This window comes from Cervus canadensis, chromosome 1, assembly GCF_019320065.1.
Source record: "Cervus canadensis isolate Bull #8, Minnesota chromosome 1, ASM1932006v1, whole genome shotgun sequence".
Classification (NCBI taxonomy): Eukaryota; Metazoa; Chordata; class Mammalia; order Artiodactyla; family Cervidae; genus Cervus; species Cervus canadensis.
This window is the reverse complement of record NC_057386.1, coordinates 11743427-11755733: the sequence shown is the minus strand read 5'-3', so window position 1 is coordinate 11755733 and position 12307 is coordinate 11743427. Positions and strand designations below refer to the sequence as shown.

The 12307-nt window shown below is 52.4% G+C and overlaps 1 protein-coding gene across 2 annotated transcripts in view; it reads left to right on the top strand.

The window, feature by feature from the left end:
* The window catches only part of NPLOC4 (NPL4 homolog, ubiquitin recognition factor), a 54011-nt gene extending 42921 nt beyond the window's left edge, over positions 1–11090 (top strand). For both annotated transcript variants that reach the window (XM_043463212.1, XM_043463221.1), the window contains 4 exons: positions 2628–2723; positions 3856–3972; positions 5289–5391; positions 8803–11090. In XM_043463212.1, coding sequence (XP_043319147.1) covers positions 2628–2723; positions 3856–3972; positions 5289–5391; positions 8803–8960 — 474 coding nt within the window. In that variant the 3' untranslated portion in view covers positions 8961–11090. The remainder of the gene's footprint in view (positions 1–2627; positions 2724–3855; positions 3973–5288; positions 5392–8802) is intronic.
* The last annotated feature ends 1217 nt before the right edge of the window (positions 11091–12307 follow it).

The following is a 12307-nucleotide window of genomic DNA, read 5'->3' as shown; positions in this document are numbered from 1 at the left end:
GAACACCTGCCCCTCTGCCTGCACAGGATAGCCACGCAGAGATGTTTGAGTCACTGAGCTCCTGGCATCCCTGAAAAGCTAGAAACCTTAAGGGCTTTTCATTTTTTATTTCCTTAAAAACAACTTAAGGGGTTAATTTCTCCCAACCTACAGTGCTGCAGAGGACCACCGACAAGGCCAAGCAGCCCCAGAGGTCAGTGAGCCTCTCCCTGGCTCTGTGTGCAGGTTCTGCCCTGGCCACAGCGGCTGCCACAGCAAGGCTCATGGTGGGCTGCTGCAAGTCAGTCCTTAGGGCATACAGTCATGACTCTGCCCTGAGTGAAGGGACAGCATGGTCTCTGGGAGGGCACTCGAGGAGCCAAGAAGGCACCTGCTACCGGCATACCTTCCCCAAGCCTCGGCTCCTTTCTGGAGGCATGCTCCGCTCACGGAGATGTGGTTGTATGCAGAGGGCAGCGCGTGCTGCAGGACCAGAGCCTGATGCATTTGCTGCAGTCAGCACTCTGTCCACAGGGTACGGGAGGTGGCTCATTTCCTAACTGCTGCCTGCCAGGATGAATTCAGGCCGCATTTGGACTAGGACGGGCATGTGATTCAGGCTGTAAAGTATCATTGCATTTGGAGCAGCGGGTCCCCGTGAGCCGAGCCCGCCAACGCTCCATTCCAACTGACAGCTCCCGAGAACATATTTATTACCTAGGCCATAAAGGCATCTGCTTTTTAGACTACCTAGGGTGTAATTAAGATGAAAACAGATTGATGGAGCATACACTTAGGAGGAGTCTACGTGATTTAAAGCCAGCTTCCTGAGGTCTTCTTTCCCAGTGGCCTCCCCACCCGTTTCCTTTCACGAAGGAGCTAAGCTCTTGCCTTAGTGCTGTTGCAGTAGCATTTGGTTGATGAGGAAGCATTCCACCCTGTGATACTCAAGTGCTCTCTTCTGTGGAGGGAGGTTGGAGCAGGTGCCCAGACAGGTGTGCTCACTCCTCACCCAGGCCCAGACCCCCACCTGATCAGCACATTCAACGACTTTAAATAAGCCTCGTGACCAGGTGGCCGTTCGGGCCTTCTGTGGAGGTGCTCCGCATGTAGGGGGGTGAGCCAGGCAGGCTGGGTGGGGAGAGGGTTTGAGCACAAAATTAAGTGCTTGACACCCTGCATCCTCTCCCCTGGGCTTCTGGGATAGTCAGACTGCTGTGTGAACTTGGCTCTGATGTTCTCCAAGGGGCAGTTACAGGTCTAACAGATACTTCCCTTAATTCCACATTTACTTACTAGTGGGTCTTCTGTTGTTGCCAGTCCACTCCTTTATCTGCCTTCCAAAGGGAGAGGTGTGAGCCCGCCACAGGCCTTGTCTCTGCAGTGAGGTGGCCCCTCCGCCATCTCTAGAATCATGACAGCAGCTGAGACTGAGCCCCATGTGTGCTGCCTGTTCTGTGGGCTCCACATGTCTGGGCACACTTGATCCTCATGTAGCCATAGGAGGCATGGGCTCTCCGGTCTCCATATCTCTCAGATGAACCGAGCGAGGCCTCACAGGAGGACTTGGCACTGTGCTGTGTTCACACCCTATGCCCTGAGGCCACGTGGTGTCATCCATAAAAGGCCAGCAGGGCTCGAGTGGAGGAGCTGCTGACGGCTCAGCTCACTGTCACAGCGCTGGCACAGGCACAGCGGGTCCTGAGCCAGCCAGCCTGGCACAGCTTGCTGCCTTCACTGATGCAGAAAACAGGCCAGAGCCACATTTTCATTCTTCAGAAATAGTCCCAAAGGAACCAGAATAGCTGTGCTAAATCTGGACGAGGTGTAATCTGCTGCTGCCAGTGTCATACTGCAGAGGAAGAGCTGCGTCAACCAAAAGATGGCTGATGGTGGTGCACACGTGGGTGCGTTTGTGGGGAGGGTCACCTGCCAGGAGGAATAAGAAACTGTATTTGTATTGATTTTTGCACGTTTGCCACTGTCCCTGTAGTTACTATTGATTTTGAATTTTAAATGCCCTCTGTCGTTTCTGAAGCACATTTGAGGCACTGCAGGGCTTCGGCTCCTCTTTGGACACGAGCTCCTGACTCCAGCCATCTTCAGGGAGAGCCATGCCCTGCATCTCCCCGGCCTTGCTTCTCTTCCTGCCTGGTCATGCCCTGGCTCCATGGAGTGGTGCCTGGGAATTGGAAGGGGCCTCAGCCAGCTCGCTGGAGGGCACGGTGGCTTTCAAAACCGTCAGGAACTGATTCTGCACTTGCCCTCCAGACATGGTGGTGGGAACAGAGTTGGCTCCTGAGATGGTGCTCACGCCTCTGCTCTCTGCCGTGGCCCACCCTCTAACCCCCTCAGCAGTGGGAGAGCAGCTGAGGGGCCATCCCAGTGGAGATGGAGTTAGGAAACTGCCCACAGGTACCACAGTCTCACCAGCTATGAAAAATGATTCTTTCTTTGCCTCTGAGAGTCACAGTTTCAGAATTTTCATTTAGGGGCTGTCCTAAGAGCTAAACATTCCCTTCAGGGTAGAACAATTAGGACTTTGCTGCTGTGAGCAGCTCAGGACTCCAAGGATTGGTGTGCTCAGGGCCCACATCCCTGTTTATGACACAATTAATTTATCATGGGTTTGTGTTTTTGTTCATTAGATCACAACAACTTTCCCCAAGGATCCAGTTTACACTTTTTCTATTTCACAAAATCCATTTCCTATTGAAAACCGGGATGTATTGGGTGAGACCCAGGTAAGCTCCTTGTCTTTAGAAACATAATTTAAAGTCACTGCTGCTTGTTTATCTAGCGTCACTTGTTTTTCCAGAAAGTATCAAGGTTTCTGACTCTCATTTGTTCTTGTGACAAAGCCTGGTTAGGCTTTTTTCTAAGACACTGCTGATTGCATGAGCCCTCTCTAGGACAGGGGCAGTGGATGAGCATAGAGGCAAATCCCTCTAAGTCCTCAGGCCTATGGATTTGCCAGAAGGACCATTCTCAGGGGCCCTGTTTAATCGGTCACTTCATGTCCTCTCCCAGCAAGGTTATTGATTGTTGATAAGCGCCGTCTTTTGTGGCGGTGTCTTGCTTTGCTGTGTGCTCTGCCCCCTACCTCGTCACCCTGCCATGTTTCTCTGGCCCCGTCTGAGCCATGGGGCCTCATGTGGCCTGGGCACCTCGGCTCTCACCTGCACGTCAGACCCGTCAGAACTGCTCTGACTGCCTTGTCCTCACGTCAGTGGCCTGTGACATCCCAAGTTGATCCCAGGCACTGCAGAAAGGGGCCTGGTTAAAGAATGCCTGCATCGAGAGTTTCTTCTGAAGCAGTGACTAGTGTCCAGGGCCTCTCTGATACTTCGGTTTCCTCACTGCCCACCTGACCAGGTGCTGGGGGAGGAGCAGAGCCACTGACTGGGGTAGCACCCTTGAATCTCCTGCTTCAGTCCTGTTGAAAGTGTTTGTGTCATATAATCCCCCCATCCCTCTGCCCCAATTCCTGCTCCTCACTACTCTGCTGCCCGGTCAACAATGCACCCGGACAGACGGGGCTTCTCGCAGCCCCACAGTGGCCCTTCCCACTCCCACTCCTCCCCAGAGGTGAGTTTGAATGTGTCTCGCAGCTGGGTCAGTTCACAGACATGTTGCTAAAACCTTCCCATAAGTCAGATATACTAAGAGCGTTTTCCTGGAAGTTTTCCTCTGCAGCTGTGTGTTCCTCTATCCCTGGCTCCCAGTAAATGGTTCTAGAAGGAGAGGGGGTGGGCCATCCCTCAGCGCTCAATGTGCTCAGTCCCATTTTTGTAGGACAGTGGCTCTCCTCCGACTCTGACCTGGGACCAATGGGTGCTTGTGTCTGTCTCCACCCCTCCATACCTGGCCCTCTAGGATTTCCACAGCCTGGCCACTTACCTGTCCCAGAACACCTCATCTGTGTTCCTGGACACTATCTCGGATTTCCACCTCCTGCTGTTCCTGGTCACCAACGACGTCATGCCTCTGCAGGTACGAGCCAGGTGGGCTTCCTGTCCTCAGACTGGAGCACTCTGGGCAGCACCGGAGCAGCTGAGGCCCCCTTAACCTGTCCTGTGGGCAGCAGCTTTGCACGAGGGCCTCGATAGGTGACTTTCTCAGTTTTAGAGTTTGTAGTAGACTAGCTTGTTTGAAAGTGTCTGTCCTCCATGATGGAGGACAAATCATATGGGATGCAGAGGCCACTTAACTCTGTGTCCTTCTAGGGGGAGCATTAGAGATAAACAATTGAAAAATTCCTGTTGAAACAGTTTGAGAATCCCAGCCTCTGCTTCTTCCTGATCTCCCCTTCTCCCGAATCAGCTCTGGTTTATCGCCTTGGCCCAGAAGGTTGGCCAGCATCCAGGCCCCGGGCACACAGCTGCACAGTTGGCATTTTTAAGACATGCTTTGTGGGGAGATGAGGGTGAAGTGTTACAGATGGCAGCTTCTTTCTGAGCATCACAGGAGCAGCGGGTCCAGTCAGGAAGCCTCTTGCATGGGTTATGTCGTGGCTGTCCTTTTACTTTGGCCCTTTTTCTGCCTGAGACCCAAGGAAACATTTCTACAAGGAGAGGTAGTAGAAGGGCGAAGCCCCTTCCTTCCGCTGCTTTTCTGTAGCTATTTTGTGTCCTGCTGGGTTGATCTTGTGTTTGTTTTTGTCCAAACTATTCACTTGTGATACTTGACATTGGGCATCCTGAGGCTTCACACTAGGTTTGCCTTCCCTGTTTAGCCCAGAGAGTTGTAGCTTAGGGCCTTCTCACTGGAAACTGTGTGCTGTTGTTGCAGTCACCTGTTAGGAAGCATTTTCTGAAGGTACTGCCTGAGAGGCCCTGGAAGGCTTTGTAAGTTTCTAATTATAAAAGCTGTTTAGTTCTCTGCACTTTTACCCTGGAGTTCTAGGTTGCAGAGTACACTGAGATATAGACGCGATGAGGACAGAGGACTGAGGGAGGCGAGAGGGATGAGGGTGGGCCTCGTGGCCACGGGGCTCCTGCCCGTCTGCCTAGGCCCTCAGGAGAAGGGCTGTGAGCTGTGACTACCTAGGGGGTGGAGTGGTCAGTTCAGGAGAGAGAGCAGCACAGTGGTCACCTTGGGGCTCTCTGGGAAGAATTTACATTTTAGCTCAATTTAGCATTTCTCTTTATAGACTAAGTGTGTGATGTTTTGCATTTCATAGTGACAGCCTGGGAGATTTTCAAAATTCCCCCTTCAGTGTGTCTTGATATTGGGGAGGAAAAACTTGTGAGCAAGTCTGTCCACTGTCAGTGAAGCGAGTTGGAACCTTCCTTTCTGGCTTCTTGCAGGACAGCATCAGCTTGTTGCTGGAGGCCGTGAGGACCAGAAATGAGGAGCTTGCCCAGACCTGGAAGAAGTCTGAGCAGTGGGCCACCATCGAGCAGCTCTGCAGTAAGTGTCCGCCCCTCCTGCAGACCCCATGACCAGGGCTCGGGCTCCTGCCCTTCAGGCCCCAGTACTTCTTCCTGGGCCCTGGCAACCTGACCCCAGATGTATCCTGATGGCATCATGGGCAGTGGAACAAGCACAGACAGAACTTTGCTGGGGTCCACAGCTGTTTTTAATCACTGTAACATATGTGTAAAGGCCACACATCTTGGGTACATAGTTCCATGGATTTTTGTACATCATTTAAGCATCTTAGGAGTAGTTTAAAAGTCATTGTTTTAGGTGAACAGGAATTTCACACTCAACTAAGTGCTGAGTACAGAGAGCTTTTGGGCTCCTTGGAGTTTTCTTTTCCCCTTTCCCCATCAATCCTCAGAGTATTCTTGGTGGAGAAGGAGGAAAAGAAAGAATAGAATTAGGGTATCTTGTGTCTCCAGAGTGAGAGCCTCCATTCATCAGCCTTGGGAGCTGCCCCCCACACTCCAGCGCCCTCGCCAAGAGCTCGAGAGGGTGGTGACCCTGGCGGCCCTTTTCCCTGTGGCTTTGAGAAAAACTGCAGTGCCCCCTGAAAACACACCTGAAAGTACATATAAAAAAGTGTTTATAAACAGTTTCTCAATCTGGAGGGCAGATGCTTGAGCCAGAATTAGGAAACCCTCAGTGGAACCCAAGCCACAGGAAGCCCAGTGGGGTTCTTACTTTCTCTACACTGAGTACCTGGAAGTTCAGGGGCTGAGGAGCCTTGGTATTTATTCATCGTGTTGCTCTTCTGTTTAAGTTTTCTTTTTATATGATTCTGACAGCCAAACAGTAAAAGGGCTGGACATGCCATTTACCTCTTGTCCTCGTGCTCTGAAACAGAGGACCCATTGTTTCACCAAATTCCTATAGCGAAGCCCATGGCTTCATGTCCTTGGGTGGACAGTGTGAGGTGCTGGCCAGGGTCTCAGCTCCTGGTCCAGCTCTTCTACGTACTAGGCTCTCCCAGACCCTGGTGTTATTCGTCAGATGCCTCACACAGAAACATTGACTGCAGCAGCTTTAATGGTTTGGAGCTCTCTCTCTAAAAAGAGAGCTCTAGAAAGAGCACATGGGAAAGCTGGGAAAGGAGGGTGTCTTGACCAGGAGGTTTTTTCCCTAGATAAGCACTGGCCCAGTTGGGAGAAAAGAAAACTAGATCAGGAAAGGATTCAGTCTGAGCATGTGGTATGCCTTGCCATTCTCACTAGAAACTGATGAAAAGCTAGTGACCCCATAGGAGCTGGGTCCCATTGGCTCCATGCCTCATACTTAGGGTGGGAAGAAACCCAAACCTATGCCAAGCATCAGTCTCATACCAGCAGGATGATATGGTCTGGACCCACTGCCTGGAGCCTCTATTGGGAAAGCGCCTGTCACTTTGCTAAAATGTGCTGTGTGGTTGTCAAATGCTGTCAACAGATACACTACTCAAAGAACTCTGCTCACTGCACAGGGGTTGGTAACATAAATTAGCAGTGGAGTACCCTTTGCAGATGCAGAGTCACAGAACATGAGAGATCTCGTGACACAGTCCACCGATACCATGTAAGAGCTCTTTGCTGAGAGCTAACACTTTGCCAGAAGAAGAGCTAAATAGATGGTAAAGAAATACCATTGCTCTGGACTGGAAGGCAAGATATTTCTAAGATGTCAGTTTTCCCAAAATTAATTGGTATAATCTCAATCATCATTCCCCATAGACATATTTATTTTGCAAGGGAAGGGAGGGGGGAAAAGTTCTAAAATTTATCTGGGGTTGCAGAGGGCCTAGAAAACAATCATGAAAAAAGAAGAATGGAGACTTCGTGGTCCAGTGGCTAAGACTCTGCATTCCCAGGGCAGAGGGTCCAAGTTCAATCTGTGGTCAGAGGACTAGAACTCACATGCTGCAGCTAAGAGTTAGCATGCTGCAACTAAAGAGTCTGTATGCTGCAATGAAAATCGAAGGCCCCATGTGCCACAACTAAGACCTGCTGCAGTCAAATAAATATTAAAAACAAAAAATGAAGCTGGAGGACATGGACTGCCTGTTTTCAATAGTAAGGCTGCCATGGTTAAAACAGGGTGCTCTTGGCATGAAAATAAATAGGCTGATGGGCCAGATGGAGAGTTGAGAATTGGGTGATAACAAGGCACCTGAACGATTACCTGAGGAGATATACCCTTTTTAGGAAAACAGGTCGAAGCAAATGGGTATCTGTGTGGGTAAAATGAACTTGGGACTTCTACAATACACCCCATATATAAAAATCAACACAGGACTTCCCTGGTGGTACAGTGGCTAAGAATCTGCCTGCCAGTGCAGGGGACACAGGGTTCAATCCCTGGTTTAGGAAGATTGCACATGCTGTGGAGCAACAGCCTGTGTGCTACAAATACTGAAGCCCATGAGCTCTAGATCTGGCAAGTCACAGCTACTGAGCCTGTGTACTGCAACAGGAGAAGCTAAAGATTAAAAACAAAAAAGGAGAAAAAATCAACACAGGCTGGGACATTAGGTCTATCAGAGGCTGATAGACCTAATGGTAAGATCTACAACTATAAAGATATATGTTAAAAAAAATAGTTGAATATGTTCAGGACCTTGAAGGTAGGACAGAGAAAAAACACTGACTAAAAGATTGGTCAGGTGGACTTTATCAGAATGAAACACTTGGGCTCATCAGGAGATGTTGTCAAAAACTTGAAAAGGCAAGGCACAGACTAGGAGAAGATAAACTGTAGAAGATGTTCCACATAAAGAGCTTCAGTAAGGTCACCATCAGTCATCAGGAAAGTGGAAATTAAATAAGCTACCATTAAAATAAATAAGCTACCATTACATGCTGTGAGAGTGACTGAGATGCAGACACTGGCTGCATGGCATGCTCACACACTCCCAGAGCAGCTGGAACTCTCCCACGCCCTGGTGAGGATGACCCAGCCAGCCCACTACTACCCAAGAGACAGGCAAACACAGATCCCCACTAAGGTTTGTGTTAAGAATATTCGTAGCAGCTTTGTTCACAATAGCTTAAAACTGGCAGTGACCCAACTGTGCATCAGGAGGGAGACAGATAACCAGAGATGCTCTTCATATGACGTACTGCTGCTCAGCAGTGAAAAGGAAGGAGCCATTGACATAGCAGCTGGGCGGGGGCAGTGGGCAGGTGCGTGAGTGGCCACCGCCGGCAGCTTTCTGCTCAGCAGACAGCAGCTTTCCCTAGCAGGGTTCTGTGTGTGAGAACAGGGGACCCAGGGTGGGGGCTCTCAAGCCACATTCGTCCACACCCATGGAAGTTGCTTTTCGAGTCCACTCCTGTCCTGGTAAGCAGCCGTGCAGAACTCTCAGACGGGGTGGGACAGCTTCCCTGTGCAGAATGGATGAATACTGCTTCTCTTCCCGCCCCATAGGCACAGTTGGTGTGCAGCTTCCGGGCCTCCAAGAGTACGGAGCCGTCGGGGGCTCCACACACGCCGCCTCGTCCGCCATGTGGGCCTGTCAGCACTGCACCTTCATGAACCAGCCAGGCACCGGCCACTGCGAAATGTGCAGCCTCCCCAGGACCTAGGGCTCCTGGGCCCTGCTGGCGGAATGGGCCCACCCCAGCCCTCTCGGAAGCCGAGATTCTTGTGACCGTGCCCCACCTCAGCAGCCCTGAAGGCAAGGCGGGGGCAGCTGCCCTGGGGTCTCTGACCCAGGAAGTTTCTCAGCACCAGGCTTCCCTGGAGAGAGGGAGCCAGGCTTGTGCTCTGCAGGCTAAAACCAGTCTCCTGGTGGAGGCACGGTGTGGCCTCACCCGGCCGCCCCGCAGCAGCCCCCACTGTGGTAGAAGGACTAGGTGCCTCTGAATCATCACCTGGAATCGAGGGGGTGGGAGGGCTTGCTGCCACCATCCAGCTTTCTTTTTTCCTTCCTTGGATGCTTTTTGTTCCTGCTCCTCCCATGTTTTTGGTCAGGAGCTCTTGGTGACCTCTGTACCCTGATGCTCTGGGGTAGACCCTGCCTGTGAGAGCCACCTCTTCCCCTTCCGGTAGCCATCATGCAGTGGAAATGCGTGGCCACGGGCTCATGGCCTCCTGTCCGCCTGGTCTGCAGGTGAATCTGCTGCCCGCCCTTTCCTGCTCCCAGCCAGTGTCCATGGGGGGTTTTAAAGTCTGCTTTGGTTGTAATAACAGTTAATCAGTAATTCCTGCCCAGAAGACTTATTTATTTTTTTTTAAGATAAAAACTGCATAAAAGGGGAGTGAGAGAGACTAGTTTCCACCTTCGTCCCTCCTTTAATGAGTCCCTGGAGGTGTGTGCAGCCTGGGTGAGTGGACAGGGGACCCACAGTCAGGTCTCCTCACAAATGAACCTCAGTGCCTGAGACTTTCCTGCCAGGCCACACGGCTGGCACAGCTGCAGACCCAGGACCGAGCAGGAGCCTGGTGGTGTCCCCCACTGAGCAGGCGGCCCCTCGGGCAGCCAACACTTGACCAGGCCTGCGTGGGGTGAGCTGGGTGGCCCCAGGCAGGGCCGGAAGCTCTGGTCCCTTTTGTCCCCACACCATTCCTTCCTGTTGTCCTGCCTAGACCCTGGCCTCTGACATGGCCACATTACAAGCCAGGTCAGAGAGTAGGGAGCCTGGTTGTAGAGGGCTGTGGAGCTGCTGCTGGGTCGTGGGAAAGTAGGTACTGTGCTGAGGTGTGGGTCCAGGCCATCCCAGGACAAAGGTTGTGGTCAGACCTTGCACGTGCTCTAGGGTCCTGCGTTTCTTTTACGGCTGGGTTCCAGTCTGGCCCTTCCCCAGGAGCTGTGACATCCTGATGCCTCTTTGCCTTAAAAAAAACCCGTATCTCTGAGCTGCACTGCACCTATCCCCGGGAGAGGTGGACCCAGACACAGGCTGCTTGAGGACTTCATGTCTCTGTCCTAGGGCAGGACGCAAATCTCTGTGGCCCTCCCTCGCCCTTGGCCTGTGAACGGAGCACACCTGGGTGTTGTGTTCACTAGTGGCAGGGGTGTGCCTGGCACCTCCAGGTTGACCTGGCATAGGACGCTCAGTGGCCAGTGTGTTGGGCCTATTCTAGGGGGCACGAGGCGCAGAGCCCCGTTTCCCCAGCTCATCTGTGGCCACCTGCCAGAAAGCTGGGCGTGCGTTCTGGCCTAAGTCGCCTGCTCCTTTGATCAGACGTGAGTCTGCAGGGGGAGCAGAAGTGTGCTGACCTCAGACCTCGCGGCCCCCGCCGTTCCTCCTCCACTTGTTCTGGTCTTTACCTTCTCTTCGACCAATATCCTGCTCACCCTGAAGTTCTGGCATCTGCATAGTTCATTTCCTTCTGTCTTTTAGCTAAAGAAAAAGTATTGTGATTTCTCTGCATCTGGTTTTGAGTCACTCTGTTCAGTAATGCACTTTATTGTCCAAAGACAGTCAGCGGTCAACATAAAGGAGTGGGGGCACCCTGCCAGCAGACTCAGGCCCAGGCAGCTTAGCCATCCTCCTTTTACACAGGGAGGGGGCCCCCAGCCCCACCTGCATCCTACCTGCCCTCATGTGGACACACCCTCTCATGCCACCAGGCACCATAACTCAGCGAAGGGTGACTAGGTGCCCAACCTCCACTGACCAGTCTGCTCCCCATGCTCCCACTTGGGGTTTGCAGTAGCGTTGCCTGGATTCCAGCCCTGCAAGTGAACCAATAAAAGCACCTGAAGCGACTGCCAGCGCCCCGTTTGTCCTTCCTGGGCCCTGAGGCCTCTCCCTGCCCTGATCCTTGACCTGCCTACCTTGTCGGGTGACTTGATAACTGTTCCTCTCCACACGTCACTGTCCTCTGCTGATGTGTTTAGAGTATGAAGGATAGAGACCCCCTCCTGCCCAGGCTCCTCTGCCCTGTGCTCCCAGCGTGATGTCCACGGGAAGACCAGAGCCTTGCCTCCTCTCTGCCTTTCCTGCACCCTTCCCACCGTTAGCCATGTGGCTGCTCCTGGCCTTTGGTGGGTCAGGTGCAGGCAGCCAGGCAGCAGGTGAAGGACAAAGCCCAGAAGCCCGCAAACTTGCACAGACACGGGGGGAGCAAGACCTGGTGGGGACATGCTGCTTGGCCTGAATTACTTGTCGAATGACAGCCTTCCCACACACCTCACAGCCAACTCTGTCCTTTGGCCACTGACTCACTGCTCCTTGAACATATATATAAGAATCCCTACCACTGATGTCCAGGGGGCCCTAGGGTAAGAGGCCCAGCTTAGCTTCTGGACTGGGATGAGTGGCCTCAGCTTGCAGCTCCAGTCCTGTCCCTGAGTTTGCCTGCTTTTATTAGCAATGTCCTCCCCTCTGCATAGCTCAGGCTGCTGACCTTGTTGGTTCTATGAAGTGATGAGGTTCTGGAATATCCCCCTCCCTTTGAAATCAAGCAAATGGAGGGTACTGCTTGGAAATAGAACTCAGGGTCCTGCCACCCCCTTTCTTGGCACGTTCAACATGTTGGCATTCTATGTTCCTATGAGAAGTGATTGGTACTGCCTGTACATGCTGTCCCTCCCCACCCCCAGTGCTGTTAGTAGTTTGTCCTTGGAAGATATACAGCCTCCACTTGTGGCATAGAGACCACTGACTGTCCACAGCATGCTTTGCTGTCTCACCTCCTGCCACAGGCCTTCCGGGGACACCCACATGAAGGGCCTCTGCCTCTGCATCACCCCTGAGCTGGCTAAGCCCCTTGTTCATGTCTGTACCCTCCAGGGCGATCAGCATTCAGGGGCCCCTCACTGTTCAGGATAGACTGACGGTCATAAATCCTTGTATCACAGAGTGTGGGGTTTGCCTGGGTTTGGGCCAGGAGCCTGCTAGCCCCCCAGAGCCGAAGGGAGTGGGGCAGAGCAGTGACCAACTTCACAGTGCCTGGCCAGTCGGGGCCGAAACAGGGTGGTAAG